Consider the following 20,075-nt stretch of genomic DNA (forward strand, 5'->3'; position numbering starts at 1 on the left):
GCTCAGCTCATCTCTGATTCTCTGCTAAACGGAAACTCCATTTCACTACCGCATAAATGCCAAAGAAAATACAAGGTTATACGGTCCTAAACTGCCTATACGCGGATCAGAACGTCCATCATTGTCAGTCAACGTTTCCTTCAACCTCATTGGTCTATTTCACAAGCTCCTGGTCGCTGATTGGCTCCCTCACAAAGCAGTAAGCTCTGTACGTCGCGTTTGGTCAGCTATCCATAATAACGTCTATTTTTCGACGCCACTCATTGGTTCAACGGTCGAATCCTCACACTACACCCGCCTCCAGCTGCTCTCTGATTGGCCGTCGCAACTTCCACTCATCACGAGCGCCTATAGGAGAGCTCTTTTAGACCTGCAGGTCCTTTGTCCCTCCCATGCGTTTGTCTCGCTTGTCTTCCCGCGTCTGCGCACCTCCGCCCGGCCTAGACCTCCCCGCCGTATCCCGCACACTTCACCCCTCCGCACGGACAGCATGTCTGAATACAGCGCGGTGCCGCCGCCCGGGCCCGGAGCGGCTCTAGGAGCCGTTGTACTTAAGAAAGACGCGTTCGCCGACGCGGTACAACGCGCCCGGCAGGTGAGTGATCCGCAGTGCGGGAGCGAACGGGCCGCGTTTGTGGGTCAGCAGCGCGCGCAGGGCCGCGCACACACGAGCCGGCGTGCGCGACAATTATCTGTTAGCATGAGCTGTGATCGCACGTAATTCTGAGCTAAACTAATATATATACGGGGTCGTTTTTACATTTACTATCGAATAATATGATTCAGTAACGGCAGCACATGGTAATGCTAAGGTACTTTGATAAACAGCGTGGTACAGATTGACTACCATATTCATGTAACGTTACCATCATGGTCCGTTCACGATAGTCTAAGCAACTACCATTGCAAGTGTTTAAAACATCGTGTTAACATCGTATTGTCGTCGTAGTATCATATCAACTAAAAGCACCATGGTTTAACCATGTTTTTGGACCCATACATTGGTATTATTGGGTATATATCCTGTAAAACATTATAGCACCATGGTAGCATTTGCTAACAAACAAACAAACAAGTTTTATATACTCAAAATGTGTTGATTACTAGTGTGCCTATTGTTTTAGATGCTATACTACAGTATTTTTCATAAACCATTGTGCAGATTGATTGCTGTATTTATTAATCATGTTTGGGTTTTTTTAGGTTAGTTTCCTATGCATTTTAAATAATTTAAACATTTATTTATTATGTTTTTATTTTTACTTTGGTCTCCTATGTATTTTAAAAAATATGATGTTAAAACAACAGTGTATGTCCAAAATAATCATAGTATTAAAAAAAAAAAACCTGTACAAAAACAAGAGTTATAGTACTCTTGGTTTGTGTATTAACTTAATTTGTGCATGCTTTATTAATATGGTGCCACAACTTGTTTTCCAGATCGCAGCAAAGATCGGTGGAGACGTTACGGGTCCCCCCATGAGCAATAACGGTGGATCGGAGAGTTATCCCTTCGCGTCACAGAAGCGATCGCTGGAGGACGGAGGTACGGTGGCCGCGAGCGACACACACTCCTAATCTGTCCCACTCGCTTGAGTTTGTGTTTGAGCTGTTCTTGAGTTGTTTTTTTCCCCATCAGATCAACCTGAAAGTAAGAAGATGGCGTCTGACAGGGACAATGCTGCATCTTTGTGTACGAGCTCCTTTACTTTCTCTACACACTCTTAAAAACAAATGCGTGTGTATTTTTAGAGCAATGATTTTATCCCCGTCTCATCCACAGCTATCGGAGCCCAGCTGGCTGCCCTTTCCCAGCAGAGGTAAGACCATCCGCTTGTTTGCTCGAAACAGAGCGGTTACTAGCGTTAGCCTCGTCTGAGGCACAAAAACAGATCTGAGGGTTTAAGAAGGCCAGAATAACCTCTCAGTCCTGTATATTTAGGCTGGTTTCAATTTCCACTGACTCCATCAGACGTGTTTTCAGGGGCTCGTTTAAAAGTTGGACTATTTTTAGCATACGGTGGCATCTTGTATACATAATGGATGGTGGGACACTCAAAGTATTACTAGATGTGGTGCAGCGACTAAAGATGTGTGTCTGAATGTGTTTAAGCACATAAATCAATGGCGCAGCTTTTCTAAAGGGTTTTCCTCAGACTATAAGTTAATAAGAACGCACTGCATTTGTGTTTTTCATGACTGTTGCTTTTGTTCTTTGTCTCTCTGTAGCGTACGTCCCTCGTCTCTCACAGAAGAGTACAGAGTCCCTGACGGCATGGTTGGGCTCAGTAAGTTTGTTACCCATCATGCATTGGTCAATACTGAACTTTCTTAGGTGAATCGCTGTCAGGGTCATATTAAGTTATTTTTAGGTGTGTGTGTATACATATATATGTACATATACACACAGGGGTTGGACAATGAAACTGAAACACCTGGTTTTAGACCACAATAAATACTCAGTATGGTGTAGGGCCTCCTTTTGCGGCCAATACAGCATCACTTCATCTTGGGAATGACAGATACCAGTCAGAGGCCAGGGGGATTTGAGCCATTCCTCTTCCAGAACAGTGGCTTAGTCACTATGAGATGCTGGAGGAAAAACGTTTTCTGACTCGCTCCTCAAACTCAATATTCAGATCTGGTGGCTGTGCAAGCCATTCACTTTCATGTTTATCAAACCATTCTGGCTCAAGTCTAGCTGTGTATTATCATGCTGACACGCGGCACCCCTTTAGGGCCAGTGACAGAGCCAGGAGACTTTCATAGGGATGGCCGGGCAGTCTAGGGTGGCACAGAATTTTTGTAGTCGACTAGTAGTTCATTTGTGCCATTAGACTAATAGCACATTTATATTAATTGAATTACTTAAATATATCCTGGTTTAAAATATTGCCAATTCCGCACTCAAGCGCATGCATAAAGCTTGCCACAAAAGAAATGATTATGAATGTCGAACAGAAACCGCAAGGAGACATTTTAATTATGAAAAAACTAGTGTTTTCCGAGTCAGTGTTGGCTGCAAAAAAAATGCGAACAGAGATGCTGACTCTCGTGGACGCGCCTTTAGAGAGAAATGCACCTTGCATACGGAGTACAGAGAGAAAAGCAGTAAATTTCAAGCTTTCTATAGATATATTTCTCATGTCTGTGAGGATACGCGAGTTTTGCTTCATTTGTGACGCACTGCCGTTCACAGAGACCGAGACGGCTGAAAGCGCATCCTGTTCGATTTCTTTATTTTACAGAGGCACAACGTTTTCTTGTTGTCGGTTTACAAATGATGCATTACTCTTATCTGTATGACCAAAAATGGTGTTTTACCAAAAAGCGCGCTATACTTCAGCTTCCTTGTGCCGCACGAACACTTGGATATGTGCCTGAAAATAGTGTACATTTATCTAGTTTAACGTTAGAGTGAGCGGCCGGCCATGTAAAGTTGTTACTTGTATGTTTGACAAGCCATATTTGAGGTCGATGGATGATAGGTGATCGTTTGGATTTCCTGCCCAACGTACTGTATTAACACAAGGACCTGCTGCGTGACTTCACCATTTCTTGTGGATTCATTTTTATTTTATATAGTAACTGACTAATGCAAATTTGGTCGACTAAGCCTCTTCTCGTCGACTATTAGGGGGCAGTCCCAATTATTTCTACGTAAAAATAAGTGACTATAAAGTACTGGACTGTTTTAGTGCCTACAGCACAGCTGAATACAATTGGTTTGTAATTGTGCTTGATAAGTGAATTCAATCAATACTGAGTGAATGACGATTCTTGTATTCCTCATAGAAAAGCTCACACTGCAGCTACTATAAGGTTTAACTTGTTCTTAAACTTAGTTCTTACAACCCCCGATGGTTTTCTCCATTATTGTGTCCTTATGAATGAGACATGCAGAGGAATACATCGTTAAAAGATTAGTCAACTTCATTGTATTTTATATATTCAATGAACTCCTCACTTCTGAATTGGACTGTAAAGCGGGTCGCACACCGGACGCGCAGCTCAGCGCCGCGCCACGTCTAGGACAACTCTCACCTGAAAATCCGATAACATCAGCAATTTTCTGATTTCTGTAATTAAATATAAAACTAAATGTATATTGCAGCACAGGGTGAAGTCCGTATATACATTAACTACGATTTGAGACACATAAATGTAAATTTAATATAAAACTATGTAAATGGCGCTCTGTGGCGCAGCAGGATTTTGAACACGGTCCTGAGCCGTTGCTGGGCGCCGCGGATAGACACCGCCGGTGTGTGTACTCTCATAGAGAATAATGTGTTCGAATTTAAAAGACGTGGCGCTGCGCGGCGCTGAGCTGCGCGTCAGGTGTGCGATCCCCTTAAGGTCCTGAAAAAGTAAACCTTGAATGTTTTAACGTTCTTTAGTTGTCAAAATGAATAAATTGCAGGAGTTCATACAAGAATGTAAATATGGCAAAGGGCAGAAGTCGCCGATGCAAATATCAGGCTGTAAAATTAGTTATATTATGCATTTTTCATTTCAATTTGTATTGTAATTTACCAAATAAGGAAATTGGTGCCTATTTGCTGGTACAAATGCACAGCACACCTTTGTTTAACATTAAATTGCAGGTAAAAAAATTGCATTAATTTATGCCTTATTGTATAAAGCAGTAGGCTATATTTTTGCATATATTTGAGGCTCATGTTCTGAAGTGTCACGGATATAATGAATCCACGCGCTCGTTTTTCTTCGGTCTGCCACTGAGGCGAAGTTGAGGTGCGCGCCTGAAAGGCCTCCTGTTTGTTTTGGTTGTAAAGAGACTGTACTGTGTCTAAACGGCAATCGTTGTCAAGAAAAAAGAAAAGGAAAGATCAATTGTGAGCAGGATGGTCAAGCCCCCTAGCGCCACCCCTGTTCAGGGCACAATGTTTGAACCATTATCTGCACATGGTCCTCCAGAATGGTTTGGTAGTCCTTGGCAGTGATGTGCCCATCAAGCACAGTAGGGAATGCCGTATTGCAGCCCAAACCATCACTGATGCTTCACCCCGTTCTTCACTAGTCTGGGTGTTGAGCTTCTTTGGTTCTTCTCATCACTGTCCTTCCCACAGATGTGGGAAGGACAGTGATGGTAGACTCATCAGAGAACAATACATGCTCCATATTGTCCACAGCCCAAGATTTGACTGTTGGCACAGATGAAACCAACACTATATTGGCCACTGTTTCAGTTTCATTGTTCAACCCCTGTATATGCATAAACGTATTGTACATTATACTGTTATACAGTTGCAATAACATGAAAGTAGTTCAATGATATACGCATATTATTAGAATTATATAAAACATATTTTATATCTAGTACTCGCATATATATTTTAAAATTTATATTTTCTGTATATATTAAGGGTGCTCCGATCAGGATTTTTGGGACCGATCACTGAAATAAGTCTACTATTCTTAACAACAATGTATTTTAAGAAAAGAAAAAAAATGGAGATGAGAAAGTAGCATTAATTGACAATTCCTGTGAAACAGTCTTTATCAACAAAGTTCTCAAATGTAAATCTGCACTGCATCTTGTTTTGTCTTGTTAACATTGAAGCAGACGGCAGCAGGTTTATTAGGCTGCTGTCACTTTAAGACCCAATATACTGTTACAAATGCAACTTATTTTCATAACTTTCCTATCTCTTTCTTTCGTGCCTTAATGCAGTTTATTATCGAGCACGTCCTGCAGTTTAGCAACAGTAGACTGTATTTTACCACAATCGCTGATCTAGTTAAGTTATTGTCCTCCTCAGACCCCCGGTAGAGCTGCCAGACCGGTGAACGAGCTCAAGCAATTTTAGCTGCGCATGGAAAAATTGTCGCGTCACCGATCAAACTATATAAAGCTGTTATTGGCCGATAAATCAATCAGAGCACCCTTAGTATAAACTATTTACATTTATTAGTTTTATTATATTGTGTATTATACATTATATAATAGTATGTGTATTTTAGGTCTGTTTATTAAATTTTTTTCCAGTAAGTTTTATAATTTTTATTTTATTTTATTTTTTTACTGCGGTCAGTAAATGATGTGTGTGTCTGTTTGTAGTCATTGGTCGCGGTGGAGAGCAGATCAATAAGATCCAGCAGGATTCTGGCTGTAAAGTTCAAATTGCTCCAGGCGAGTCAAACACGGGTTCAAAGGAGTCAAGCGGACACATCTGTTCTACCTCTGTTCACTTCTTCTTTCCTTTCCTTGTTTTTCCTGATATCTGTTGTATGAATGCGAGACGTGACGGAGCCTGTTGGTTTTTTGTCTTTTAGACAGCGGTGGTCTTCCAGAGAGGAGTGTGTCTCTCACCGGAGGCCCTGAAGCCATCCAGTATGTTTGGGCTAGTTCACATGCTTTTTTAAACCGCAGTGTGTGAATCTGTGTGTTGGTGTTTTAACCTTTTGAACTCTCCATGCAGGAAGGCCAAAATGCTACTGGATGACATCGTCTCTCGAGGGCGCGGAACTCCGCCCTCTTTCCACGAGTCGACCAATGGGAGCGGCAACATGCAGGAAATGATCATTCCAGCAGGGAAAGCCGGTCTCATCATCGGCAAAGGAGGAGAGACCATTAAACAGCTGCAGGTAGAGTTTAGGACCTCTCCGCTCAGACGGACGAGCTCAATCTAGAGGTGTGGAGGGAGTTACTCTAATGTACAACTTTTAGTGATTTAAAGGGATAGTTCACCCATAAATTAAAATTCTGACACTTACTCACCCTTGTGTCGTTCCAAATCCATAAGACTTCTGTTCATTTTCTAAAGATTAAGAAATTAATGAAATCTGAGAGGTTTCTGTCCCTCCATTATATTCACTCTGCTTCTAAACATTCATGAAAAGATCACAAAATAAATCCTTATGAATGAGTGGTTTAATCCAGATCACTTTATGTGATGAATCGTTTTAAGATTTAAGAAGGCTTTTATTCACACATTTCCTCAAATTTGATGCATCGCAACTGTTTTCAACATTAATAATAATAATAATCAGAAATGTTTCTTGAGCAGCAAATCATCATATTAGACTGATTTCTGAAGGACCATTAGACACTGAAGACTATTCACATATAAAACATTTATTAGTTGTAGTAATCTTTGTTACTTTTTTTACTGTATGTTTGATCACACAAATTAAGCTTGATGAGCTTAAAATCATTAAATCTTACCAACCCAAACTAAGTAATGGGAGTGTGACTTATGGTTGCTATGTTTCAATCCACCTATTTTTTTTTTTTTTTTTTTACTTTGTGAGACTGGGCTTCATACATTATTTACAATCAGAAACATAAACCATTTAAGGCTTATGTCCTATTTCAGAAAGTCAATAGCAGGACCCCATCGTCTTTCAGCCATCCACCTATTTTAATGTGCAGTTTAGGATATCACACAAAGCGCTAGAATGAAACTCCAAGATGTGCAGATGTGTGTTTTCAATACAATTATGCAAGCAATATTTATGAGTTCATATTAAAGAAGGTTGTATCATGTGTTTGTCCATAAATTCTCTTTTTGGACCATTTACTCCCTTTAATACATCAGCTCTTGTACTAGTATTGACGTGTGTGTGTGTTTCAGGAGCGAGCTGGTGTGAAGATGATTCTGATTCAGGACGCTTCTCAGGGGCCAAACATGGACAAACCACTGCGCATCATTGGAGATCCTTACAAAGTCCAGGTGTGACCGCTTTCCTCCGCCTCTCACCCGTTTGTGTTTGATCTTCTCGCCATCTGTTGTGCCTCTAACAAGCACGCTAGATTTTGACTCTCCGGCTCTGTGTCTGTTTGTTTCTCTAGCAAGCGCGTGAAATGGTGCAGGAGATTCTGCGCGAGCGGGATCATCCTGGCTTCGACAGAAACGAGTACGGCTCTCGAATGGGTGGAGGAGGTGGTGGAGGAGGAGGAATGGAGGTGCGTGTTTGATTCAAACGCTTAAATTACTTGCATTTAGACGCCATACAGGCTGCAGTGTGACGGCTAGGGGTGGATGTCGTTTTAACAGGATTACTATAACCGATACTGCTTTTTTAAACTGTTATCGATTATTTTATTGCAAATTTAAGAACGATTAGCTTTTGCTAGAGTTATTTCATGCATTTCAAAATATAAAGCAATGTTTTAACAAGAATTAAACGTATTTGTTATGCAGCAGTGTGCAGGCATTTTGTTTAATATAGGACGCAATAAGCAAGAACAAAAACAAAGTACTAACACATGGTCAAAAAATAACATGAGTATGCAATAAAACAAATATACAAATGCAATAATCAGTGCTTTAATTTCAGGAGGGTCAACATACTGTTCAGGTAAGTAATACGTCCTACAAAAGAAATCTAATAATCAAATGTAAAATAACACTGTATAGTTTATCGTAGATGGATTAATGCTTATTAAAGCTAAAGTTATTCATTCAAGAGCTGTGATTGATTTTCTCTGCCTTCTGTTGTTTGATTCACATTAATGATGGCGGCTGTCACTTTAAGACCGAGTGCTGATCCAATAACACATTTAGATGCGCACACAAAGCCTAAATTTACTATAATTTGCTCGTCTAGTTGCGGTCCTTTTCGGAGTGCACTCAGAAAGCCGCCTTGGAAGCAGCGTCTCTAGCACTGATTATTGTGCTTTTATAGCTCTTTTTATCACGGTTTGTGCTGATTCTGGCGTTGAGGTTGGGTTTTAGGGAGAAATGAAGGGAAGGTAGCTGCGCTAGACGGTATGCGGCTAGTTTAATAGTTTTACCTCAAATATCTTTCTAGAATCATTGAAAGTCAAAATCGAAAATAAAATTGGATTAATATCACAGTGTAACCAGACGTTTGAAAGATTAGTTCTCTCCCTTATCGTCACTAAGCAGGGTCTCTTTCACTCTCTCTCACTCTCACTCTCTCACTCATCTATATAGGAATAGTAGTACGTGTATTTTCTTAATTTATCCAGTACCGACAGCAGAACCGATAACAACCGAGCTTAACGATACAGCGGCCTTTCATAGCTTAGCCCCGGGGCCCGTCTAACACCGGGTTTCGGTACCCATCCCTAGTGACGGCGTCTCATTCTGATTGGACAGGTGCCCGTTCCACGCCACTCTGTGGGCGTCGTGATTGGCCGAAGCGGAGAGATGATCAAGAAGATTCAGAACGATGCCGGTGTGAGGATACAGTTTAAACCAGGTTTGTTCGGACACTCTTGACTCACTCAGTGTTTTGTGTTGTCACTGTGTTTAACAGTGTTTCTCTGGTCTGTGTAGATGACGGCACTGGTCCAGATAAGATCGCTCATGTAATGGGTCCCCCTGACCGCTGCGAACACGCCGCCAGCATCATCAACGAACTTCTGCAGAGCATCAGAGTACGAGAGGAAGGAGGAGGGGTGAGAGATCAAGCACTTTTCATATGAGAATCTCCTCAAGTCAACAAGCGTCCCATTGGCAGGGCCTTATGAAATCAGTGTTATTTTTTCACTAAATTCTTTTCTTTTTTCTGTGTGAGTCTGATGTGTGAGACTGAGCAGCTCTGGAGAATGAAGTTCATGTCCTCATTGACAAAATCCATATAATGGACTAAACTGCTCATTCATGTCTTTCTGCACTTTAATATTCATAGATGCTAGTCCATATCGCCATTTGATAGTGTACAGCCCTACTTTTGATTTAATCATCAAATGTGCCATTCCACGTTATACTGTAAATGTCCTCAGTAACACTGTACAATAAGGTTCATTAGTTAACGTATTAACTAACAATGAGCAATACATTATTACAGTATTTATTAATCTGTTAATGTTACTTAATTATAGTTTGTTCACAGTGCATTAACAAACACAACTTTTGATTTTAATAACGTATTAGTAAATGTTGAAATTAATATTAACTAAGATTAATAAATGCTGTAGAAGTATTGTTCATTCTTAGTTCATGTTAACTAATGAACCTTATCATAAAGTGTTAACATTTCATTTTCACGACTCTCTCCATGTCTTCCTCCTCGTGTGCTCGAGTTAATCGTGGTTGTGTCCCTCAGGGTCCGCCGGGTCCTCCTGGCACAGGCATGCCCCCGGGTGGGCGAGGCAGGGGTCGTGGCCCGGGCAACTGGGGTCCGCCCGGCGGAGAGATGACCTTCTCGATCCCCGCACACAAATGCGGTCTCGTGATTGGCCGAGGCGGGGAGAACGTGAAGGCGATCAACCAGCAGACCGGCGCCTTTGTGGAGATCTCACGCCAGCCGCCGCCCAACGGAGACCCAAACTTCAAACTGTTCACCATCCGCGGCTCCCCTCAGCAGATCGACCACGCCAAACAGCTGATCGAGGACAAGATCGAGGTATGAGCAGAACCGCCTTTGTGCTTTAAAGGTGCTGGGTGTAACTTCACTCTACTAGAACATATAAATACCATACGTTGGTTACACTTTACAGTAAGCTTCATTAGTTAACATTAATGTATTAACTAACATGAACTAACCATGAGCAATACATTTATTAGTGTTTATTAATCTTTGTTAAAAGTACAGCTGTTCATGTTAGTTCAGTGCATTAATGTTAACAAATACAATCTTTGATTTTAATGATATATTAGTTAATATGAACTAAAAATGAACAATACTTCTACAGCTTCTATTAATCTTAGTTAATATTAATTTCAACATTTTACTTATGTTGTTAACTAATGAACCTTATTGTAAAGTGTTAGCCATACGTTTTCGGAAACATGCTGAGTTCACATACTCGTTTCTCTGAAAGTCGCTTCTACAGCCAGTAATTTTACTTTGAAATGTGCGTTTCCGTGTTGGAAAATCTGTTTTTGTTTTGGTCTGTGTGATCTCAACCACTGCCAGTTTACCCAATAGTATTTTGACACCCTTTTCACTGGTTTGCTTCTCTTCGTAGGGTCCCCTGTGCCCTGTTGGTCCCGGACCGGGAGGGCCAGGCCCTGCTGGACCCATGGGCCCCTACAACCCAAACCCGTACCAGCCCGGACCCCCTGGTGGACCGCAACAGTCAGTACTGCCTTCATGGCATATTAGCTTGAGGGAAAGGCTTAATATTTAATTTTGCAGGTTTTGTTTGCACATTTTGAAGGTGGTTCTCTTTGTCTCTCCAGCGGGGGTCCTCCTGGAGGCCAGTATCCTCAGGGTTGGGGAAACGCGTACCAGCAGTGGCAGCCACAAGATCCCAGTGAGTCCTTCTGTACTGATGCATTAAAGTCTTGATAGAGGATAATAGACGTGATAAATCTACACGAGTGCATGTCCACATCACATCCTAGAATCATGTGTTCTTGAAATCACAGGGATTATAATTACATTTTTTGTATAATATTTTTGTGGAAATGTATATATTTTTTTCAGAATTTAATGAATAGAAAGAATATATATATCTGGATTATCTGGTTTAAAACAAATAGTTAAACTTTATTTCCACTTGTTGCCAAGGCAGTGTTTCTCTAAAAGTTAAAAAAAAAAACTTAAAAATGAAAGTAAAAACAAACATGTTGTTGCTAAATTTGCTGAATAAGTGTTTTCTTTTTTTTTTAAAAGCAGATGACCACAAACTTTTGAACTGAAAACCTGATGGATAGATCAATTATATTGAATGTTTAATTAAAATCTCTCTCTCTCAGGTAAAGCAGCAACAGATCCTAACGCAGCGTGGGCGGCTTATTACGCACAGTACTACCAGCAGCCTGGAGGAGGCGCTATGCCGGGACAGACTCCCGCGGCCCAGCCCGCCGCTCCCGCTGACCCGGGCCAAGCGGCCCCAGGCACTGCCCAGCCCGACTACACCAAGGCCTGGGAGGAGTACTACAAAAAGATGGGTACGCCCTCCGTTTGTTTAGGAAATCTCTCTAGGAAATGCATCTGGAGGAAGTGACCCTAAACCCACCCTAGTTACTCGGGGCATTAAGAGCATCACTCCAGCTCAGTGTTTTGATCTGGTGTGTGTGTGTGTGTGTGTCCAGCCGCGGCAGGAGGAGGTGCTGCCCCCGCGGCAGCAGCAGGAGGAGGAGCTCAGGCCGCAGGAGCCGCAGCGGCGGGACAGACGGACTACAGCGCCGCGTGGGCCGAGTATTACAGACAGCAGGCGGCCTATTACGGGCAGACGGGACAGGCCCCCGGACAGCCCGGGGCGACACCGCAGGGCCAGCAGGTACATCACTGATCCCTGTGTGTGTTTAAGCACAACCGTTTCCTCCATACAGACATTTCTGGCTAGTAGATGGTCATGTTAAAGGGATAGTTCGCCCAAAACTGAAAATTAGCCCATGATTTACTTACTGTTGAGGGCGAGGAAGTGTTTGATTGTATTCGTCTGAAAGGAGGAAATCAGACTTGTATTAAATATCCTGGCTCTTCCAAGCTTCTTGATCTTTTGAAGCATCTTAAAGCACATCCATCCATCATAAAAGTAATCAGTACCGCTCCAGGGAGCTAATAAAGGTCTTCTGAAGCGAAGTGATGCGTTTCTGTAAGAAATATCCATATTTATAACTTCATAAACTATAATCACTGGCTTCCGGTAAGAGCCGTACACGTGTTCACTAGAGAGCCGAGTGACCTTTGACCCGATGAAATGCACACTGAAGTCTGATTGAAGAATTTAACTTTGATGTGAGTTTTGATACTGAAGATTGGAAGTATTAAAGTGTTTAGTTATATTTATTAATGATAAGAAAATGTTATTATAATTTAATGGTCTATAAATATAAAATAAAAAAATGAATAGTGTTCATTTAAATGTATATAAAAAAATTAAGCATTCCATTTAATCCTTCATTTAAAACCGCTTTATTATATGAATAAACAATTGTAAATAAAAACGTATAATAAATTGGCATAATTTGAAACGTCTTGTATGAATATATGTATTATATAGCACAGTTGTACTCTTAAGTATTGTGTGTTTAAGCGTAAAGGCGTGGTTTAAGATGAAGATGAGTGTGGTTTGCGTGTGCAGTGATCTGACAGTGATGTTTCTCTCTCTTCAGGCGCAGTGAAGCGACAGTTCCCGAGCTCATCCGTCCGGTCCTCCCCTCCATCCTCTCGCTCTCCTCTCAGAAACGGACTTCTACTCTCCCCCCCACCTCACCCCTCCCTCTCTGTGTCCAGCAGAAAAGCTGTGTGACTGTCTTCTGAAGCCAGATATCTGTGTATGACCTCGTACAGGCTTCTGCAAACTCTTTTTTTCTTCCTCCCCCTCCTGATCTTTGCCGGATCCACAAATGCTGATGGACTAAAATCAAACTCTGCCTTCCCTTCCTCCGACGCTTCATCCCTCCTCTTCCTCAGTCAGTGTGACTCATCGCCAGGGAAACACAAGGGAATGCTTCTTCTGCTAACTTCCTCACATGAGCGTGCACTTCCTGTTTTGCATTAATTTTCTTTCATTTTAAAAGTCTTTTGTGGAAACTGGTCCATTTAGAGGAAATCTTCAGGTGTTAATAACTACTGTTTCGAACTCGATGAGTAACCATGTTTTTTTTTGTTTTTTTTTAATGCATTTGTTTTGCTTTTAGTCCTTTTTAATTTGATTTTGAGCTGGAACATTCCCATTGTTTAACGTGTTCACTTTTTTTCTCTATATTCATTCAGTGAGGGTTTTTTATGTGATTAATTTTTTCATGTGATATCAATGACGTTTCAGTCTGTGAGTTTGTGTGAATGCGAGTGTGTTCCGGTACTGACACTCATGCCGTGCGTGTTGCTCCTCACTCTGTGAAATGAGGGTTTCTTCTTTTTCTTTTTTCCCCCCATCCCAATTTATTGGAAGTCATGATGTTATAAATATATAAATTGTATGCTTTTTTTTTACTGCTTGTTTTTAAAAACTACAAAATAAACATTACAAAATCCTCATCTGATCACATGACCGCTGTTCAGTCTGAAAATGATTTTGACAGTCTTTAGATGTTTGTTTTCTAAAGCAAGAACTACCATTGCGATTACTATTACAAACATTATATATTCTAAAAAGTGTGTATATAAAATTGACATGCATATATTCTGTATTTCAACAAAGATAAATTGTCATGTTCCAAACCCGTGAGACATTCATTCAGAACACAAATGAAGATCATTTTAAAGAAATAAAAGCTTTCTGTTCCTCTATTGACAGGCTACGCAACTACCACTTTAAGCCCCAGAAAGGTAGTAAAGACATCCTTAAAGTAATCCCTCTGACTCCAGTGGTTTAACCTCAATTTTATGAAACAAGGTGAGTGTTTTGTTTTGCGCAAACAATGTACCAATTTATTTACAAGAATATGCGTTCACTGCTTTCGCGTCAACACGCATGTGTCGTGGTGCTCTCCTGAACACGCCGTTGGAGATTAATATTTTGTAAATTGGTAAAAAAAAAAAAAAAGCATTTTCTTTAATCTTCATTTGAGTTCCGAATATGAATGAAAGTCTTACGGGTTTGGAACGACATGAGGGAGAGCACATACGAATTGTAATTTTTGGATTTCAGATCTACGGGACATCAGAATATCAGAGTGAGTTTCTTTGGCTGTGTTTACACGGGACATTCTAAAGCGCTGAACGTTAAAAACGCTTATGTGATTTATGTACCAAGACAGTGATAGTAAAAGACCAAACTCAGTAAACATATAAATAAGCCATATTATGTACAAAAAATTAATGAGCCCAGAATATGAACAACGCGTTTAATTACAGGAAAATGCTTAACATGCAATTAAACGCGTTGCGTTCATATTCTGGGCTCATCTAATTTTTTGTACATAGTATGGCTTATATGGCCTGTGCAAGGACTCAAACCTCTTTTTAGTTGTGATAGTGTCTGTCTACATTACACTATACTACTACTACTACTAATAATGACAGTAATAGCCATTTGTTTGCCATTGTAAAACAAATGCACTGGAAAAATAAACAAAACTTTCATAATTAGTTTTTGTCCTCATTTCTATACATGCAATAGATAAACACGTGAGCTTTTATTTTGGCGGAAAACAAGTTTACAAACGCATCTCATTACAAATCTAGTGAAAAGCTGTAATTGTCAAGTATGCAAATGTAAAAAAAAAATGTTGCACCTACAGAGTAAGGACACAAAGCCTTCTCGCGCTTTAGATTTTAGTTTGTTTGACAGCAATAAACCACGATATTAAAGACTCTTAATTTATGTCATTATGAGAAGTTAGCCACAGTGTAATGAATGAATGGGAAGCACTGAAATCTCTTCGTGGCGGTCAATACTGAAATTGTTGTGGGCCGACACAAATAAATCAATACATGGGAAACAGTTATTAACACCTAAAGATTTCCTCTAAATGGACCAGTTTCGGGCCAGATTGCGACTATATTTATTGATCGTTTTCGTTATAGTTGTGTTGCGAACTTGCCTATTCTCAAAGCGTTATCGGTGAACGGGCCTTTTATTAATTAATTGCACACTTACTGGGAAAACCGACGAACACAAGTGTTATGTACAGTACATTCAAATGAATTATTTTCTAGAGAAAGATTGAAACACTTTTATTGAGATCACACCTGGGAATTTATCATGTGCACTCGACAGAGAACAACAGACCTGTTCAAGTCAAAGACTTTGTCAATTTAGCACCTAAACAAAACCTTTTGGAGATAAATGTTAACAGAATATATTGACATCAGTAATAAACAAAAATGTTCTGCGTTAGAAAGTGCTGAAGGTTTGACTGGCATTAAGCAAAATGTTTAATTTAATAATAATTTTATTTAATTATTAAGCAATGGACTTTAGCCTCATGTCACATTCTTACCACCAACAACAACAAAAAATCAACATAACAAAAAAATATTACTTGTTTATGATTAGTTTTGAGTTTTTTTTGTAATTCCAATTGTATTTTTTTTTACTTTTTGTTTTGACGTGTAACAGATTAAGTTAGGGATAAAGAAAGTCCACATAAAAAGCAACTGACATGAAAGGCAGCATCAGCTCTTAGTTTCGACTTAACATCTCTTTACTGAAGCAAAGAACGAAAACCGAAACAAGAAAACCTAATTCACATTGATGTGATCTAGTTTAAGTCAACAAAAAGAAAAAAGAAAAACATTAAAATGGCTTGTTCTAAACCTGAAAACAATCAAAAACATCTATGGGGAAAAGTTCTCAGTTCAAGACAAATCTCAAGGAAACAGAAAATGATCCCTGTTGAAGTTAGTGTGTGAGTCTCACACTTGGCGTGGATGAACCCGTTTCCCTGTTCTTGTGGCTTTGGTTCAGTCCGTGCTGGTTTGGCAGTAGTCCTGATCCACTGAGACGGGGAGGCGTCTCTCAAACCCGTGCGCGAGGTCCAGCACCTTCACACCCCAGACCCAGAGATAAAGGACTTCAGGTGAGACCTGAACTGAAGCTTCAAATCCAAAAGCTCCATACAGTCAAACCAACATTTGTTCAGACAACTTCAACATTATCACAGTTTATTCGCTATAGTTTAGAAAATGGTTATAAAATATGACAAGAACTCAGAGTTATTAAATCAGTTGATATTTCTCTGGTTTTGTCCATCCTTCTGTTAGACTGTCTCATTAATGAATTATGTTGAATATCTGTCAGCTGTTAAATTTAACTACACAATTATATAACACCAGTTTAGCTCAACCAATCACCAAGCAATGCTTCATTTAGTTCAGTCTGTGTGTGAAAAGGTCACATTAGCAATTACAGAAAAAACACTTCAGCAAAACATGATCAGCTCAAAGTGTCTGAATAATATTTGGTCCCAAATTTTTTATATATTTTACTGTATCAAGAATATTTGGGTATAATATATCACAGTTTACTTAATTTTGCCATCCTCACTTACATAAATGAACTATAGTGTCCTGCACACACTAGTAAAACATATCAAAAATGATATCTGGTGTCTGAATAAGTTTTGGTTTGACTGTAGTTCATATAAACACAAACCTGTATCTTCAGTTGCCCTCCCAGGCGTCTTCACGCTGCTTAGCGGCCAAACGCTTTTGCTCTGATTACAAAACAGATCAAATGAATCCCTCTTTTTTGGAATCTTTCAGAAATGTATTTACCAGTCTAGCAAATAAAAAGAAAACAGCTGAGAATGATAATGTCACCTTTGGCTTGCCGTAGTTTGTTCCTCTCGGCCTCTCGGTCCTCCTTGGTCTGGTTACTCTTCACGCCCAGAGCGCCGATGACCAGCCGTCGAGCCAGAGCCGCACTCGTCTGAGGACGCTCTTTAGCCGGCAGCAGATAATCTGACAGAGAAATCAGGCTTGAGGTTTGCGGATTCAAGAAATAACCAATTAAATTGTAATTAATGCCCAAAACAGTTCAAACACAAGTAAAAAAAACAGACGAAGAGGAAGAGTACCGGAGCAGCTGCGCGCTTTGGCTTTAGTGGCGTTTGATGATTTGGAGAGAGGCCTGACCTTCATCATGGGGTTCTTCATCCTCAGAGCATCACGAGCTACACACACACACACAGTTAAAGGGGAAGGTTTCTAATTTTGGGGGGTTTAAGGAATGTTTTGAATTGGTGTGTGATGCTACTGACATTTAAGTTCTTGAAGAATAAGCTGGGTAAAGCACAGAACATATTAACACAATAGTTAGCAGTCGATTAAAGGTGCAGTAAGCGATTTCTGAGAAACACTGTTGATATTTGAAATCGACACCCAAACACAAACACCCCTCCCCTCATTGCTCCGCCCCCAAAATAACTCTTGCCTGATCATTACCCTTCTTTTTCCAGTAATATTCCTCTGACCTTTCCTCTTTTGTAAATCTCGACCATCTCTCTTTCTACAGTCTTCAAATCTCCCTCTTGCTCACTCTCCTCCTAGTGGACACGCCCCCTACTGCTGATTGGCTCAGTCTTTCTCCTCCACCATAATGACTGGACACGCCCCCTACTGCTGATTGGCTCACTCTTTCTCCTCCCCCATAATGATTGGACACGCCCCCTACGGCTGATTAGCTCACTCTCTCTCCTCCCCCATGAGTGGACACGCCCCCTACGGCTGATTGGCTCACTCTCTCTCCTCCCCCATGAGTGGACACGCCCCCTACGGCTGATTGGCTCACTCTCTCTCCTCCCCCATGAGTGGACACGTCCCCTACTGCTGATTGGCTACAAGTGTGTTGTGCTACTTTGTTTTTTTCTTATATTTTCGCAGTCCTGTTTCATTTTCACAGCACTGATACTATTTCACGTCACAGAAGTTAAAACCATCAAGCCATTTCTCCACCAGCGATTGAGTCATAAAGCGATCCACAACATCAGGAAAACGGACTGACCTGCGATCGGACTGGAGAACAAGCCAAGAACATGTGTGTCGTCAATCCACTTGATGTCAAACCCCTTCTGCCTGTAAACACACACACACACACACACAATTAACAACAGCAGCCGTTTCTGGGCCGTCAGATTCACGATCAGAGATTCACGCACTGGAAAGAGCTGAAGGATCTGATCAAGTCCTCCGTCTTGAACTCGGACGGAAATTCATAAATCTCAACGATGTGTGCCAGTTCGTCGTCCCGAAGCTCCACCTCTTCATCATCCTCTGGCGACCAATTATAGTAGTCGAAACGCGGGTCCTGCATGGACGCCTTCTTGCGGCCCTCCTCAAGGGACATCTGAAACAGGAAGAACAGCGTCTTATTAATTATGTCATTATTAAAGGGACAGTTCACTCAAAAAATGTGTTTAGCACAGTTGAATCATCTTTGTAACTCATACCCCCTCCATCAAATTGGGTTCAAGACAGTCACCATCATCATTAAACAGAGAATCCCAGTTTTCCCCTTCATCCTCCTCCTCCTCCTCTTCTGGCATCTCTTCATGTTCTAGTGAGCTACTTGTGTCTGGTACATTCATAGTTCTGGCTTTGGTGTCATCTCTGGACTCATCTTTTTCTGTTTGCTTGTTTAGGTTTTTTTTATCTCCCACTTCTGGTCCCCCATCATCCTGTTTTACCTCTCCGTTCGGGGTCTCGGTCGCTTTGGCTTTATCCTTCTTGTTCTTGCGGGCCTTATCGGTGTACCGAGGCCTGGGTCTGGATTTCTTGTCGTCTCCTGTCTGAGGCTTATCTTTGGGGTCTATTTTCTCAGCCTGACGTTTCTTGGGCACGTAGAGCTCCATGGTGGCCTTCTTAGTCCGGGCAGCGGGAGCCGTTTTGGACCCTTCCTCTGGCTGGGATGCTTCTGTCTCCATAGGGATCTGCATAAGGAAAGTGTGTTTAGAATAGCCTACTAACTTACTACTCAAAAGTATGCAGAATGTATACTAAATATAAATTATCTGTGTATAGAATAGCATACTATATTTGTCAAAACTTGACTCTTTATTTTTCAGTGTTACATACACCATAAGTCTTGATTTTGTAACATCACTTTTATGACTTATTTACAATTACATCTGTCCTAAACGTACATTTCGGATGAAAAATGCAAAATCATTATATTTTACAAAATATTTTTTAGACAGTGTTTGCTATTCAAAATAAAAAGGTTTAGTGACAACAATGAAGCATACTACTGTTTAAAATGAGTACTGTTGTATACTTCACAGTGTTTTACATACTATCTTAAACAACAACAAAAAAGCAGTAACGTTATTCATATTTATACATAAACACACGTTTACTGAGCGTAACATGATTCAGAAACCAAAACAACTATGAAGTACTAATAGTAACAGCAAAATCTTCCAGGGTAGTATGTTAAGCTTTAGTAGCTTTATTCGCATTATAATTCTACTTACATCTTAATATTTTTCAGCTCGCCGAAACATTGAAACCATGACCGGATGTTTGGAGACGTAAGGAGGACGTCATGACGACACAATAGGAAAACCTTCAGTGGTAGTTGTAGTTTATTAGTGTAGTTTAGGAAAGATGCATGAGCGACGAATATAATTATCATACGGTTTATCATTTCGTTCTTAAACTGCGAAAATCATGACCATAATCATTATAATCATGACCTTGGCATGGCCACGATTAAAGAGTATCTTATGTTATCATTAACAAACGCTACATTTTATTTATTCACAGTAAACACCAAAATAAACAAGACATACAAGCAT

At 40.6% G+C, this 20,075-nt stretch overlaps 2 protein-coding genes across 3 annotated transcripts; one reads left to right on the forward strand and one right to left on the reverse strand.

The window, feature by feature from the left end:
- Positions 1-399: 399 nt before the first annotated feature.
- On the forward strand, positions 400-13,882 carry khsrp (KH-type splicing regulatory protein). 2 transcript variants are annotated; one of them, XM_084095257.1, is made up of 19 exons: positions 400-595; positions 1,441-1,546; positions 1,640-1,693; positions 1,784-1,820; positions 2,230-2,288; positions 6,083-6,154; positions 6,298-6,355; positions 6,444-6,609; positions 7,599-7,697; positions 7,817-7,930; positions 8,305-8,325; positions 9,090-9,192; positions 9,270-9,391; positions 10,042-10,341; positions 10,907-11,016; positions 11,121-11,194; positions 11,640-11,834; positions 11,979-12,166; positions 13,005-13,882. In XM_084095257.1, exons 1-19 carry the CDS (start codon positions 491-493, stop codon positions 13,011-13,013), a joined length of 1,992 nt encoding a protein of 663 aa, XP_083951383.1. In that variant the 5' UTR covers positions 400-490; the 3' UTR covers positions 13,014-13,882. The 2 variants fall into 2 exon arrangements, with proteins under 2 accessions (XP_083951383.1, XP_083951384.1); XM_084095258.1 differs by lacking the exon at positions 8,305-8,325.
- Positions 13,883-15,497: 1,615 nt separating this feature from the next.
- r3hcc1l (R3H domain and coiled-coil containing 1-like) lies at positions 15,498-19,862 on the reverse strand. The gene is made up of 8 exons (XM_084095908.1): positions 19,752-19,862; positions 18,729-19,208; positions 18,438-18,625; positions 18,284-18,354; positions 17,358-17,453; positions 17,101-17,241; positions 16,934-16,994; positions 15,498-16,323 (listed from the first exon to the last, which is right to left on the reverse strand). Exons 2-7 carry the CDS (start codon positions 19,200-19,202, stop codon positions 16,942-16,944), a joined length of 1,023 nt encoding a protein of 340 aa, XP_083952034.1. The 5' UTR covers positions 19,203-19,208; positions 19,752-19,862; the 3' UTR covers positions 15,498-16,323; positions 16,934-16,941.
- Between the last annotated feature and the right edge of the window lie 213 nt (positions 19,863-20,075).

Source organism: Abramis brama, assembly GCF_963993115.1.
Source record: "Abramis brama genome assembly, chromosome: 2".
Lineage (NCBI taxonomy): Eukaryota > Metazoa > Chordata > Actinopteri > Cypriniformes > Leuciscidae > Abramis > Abramis brama.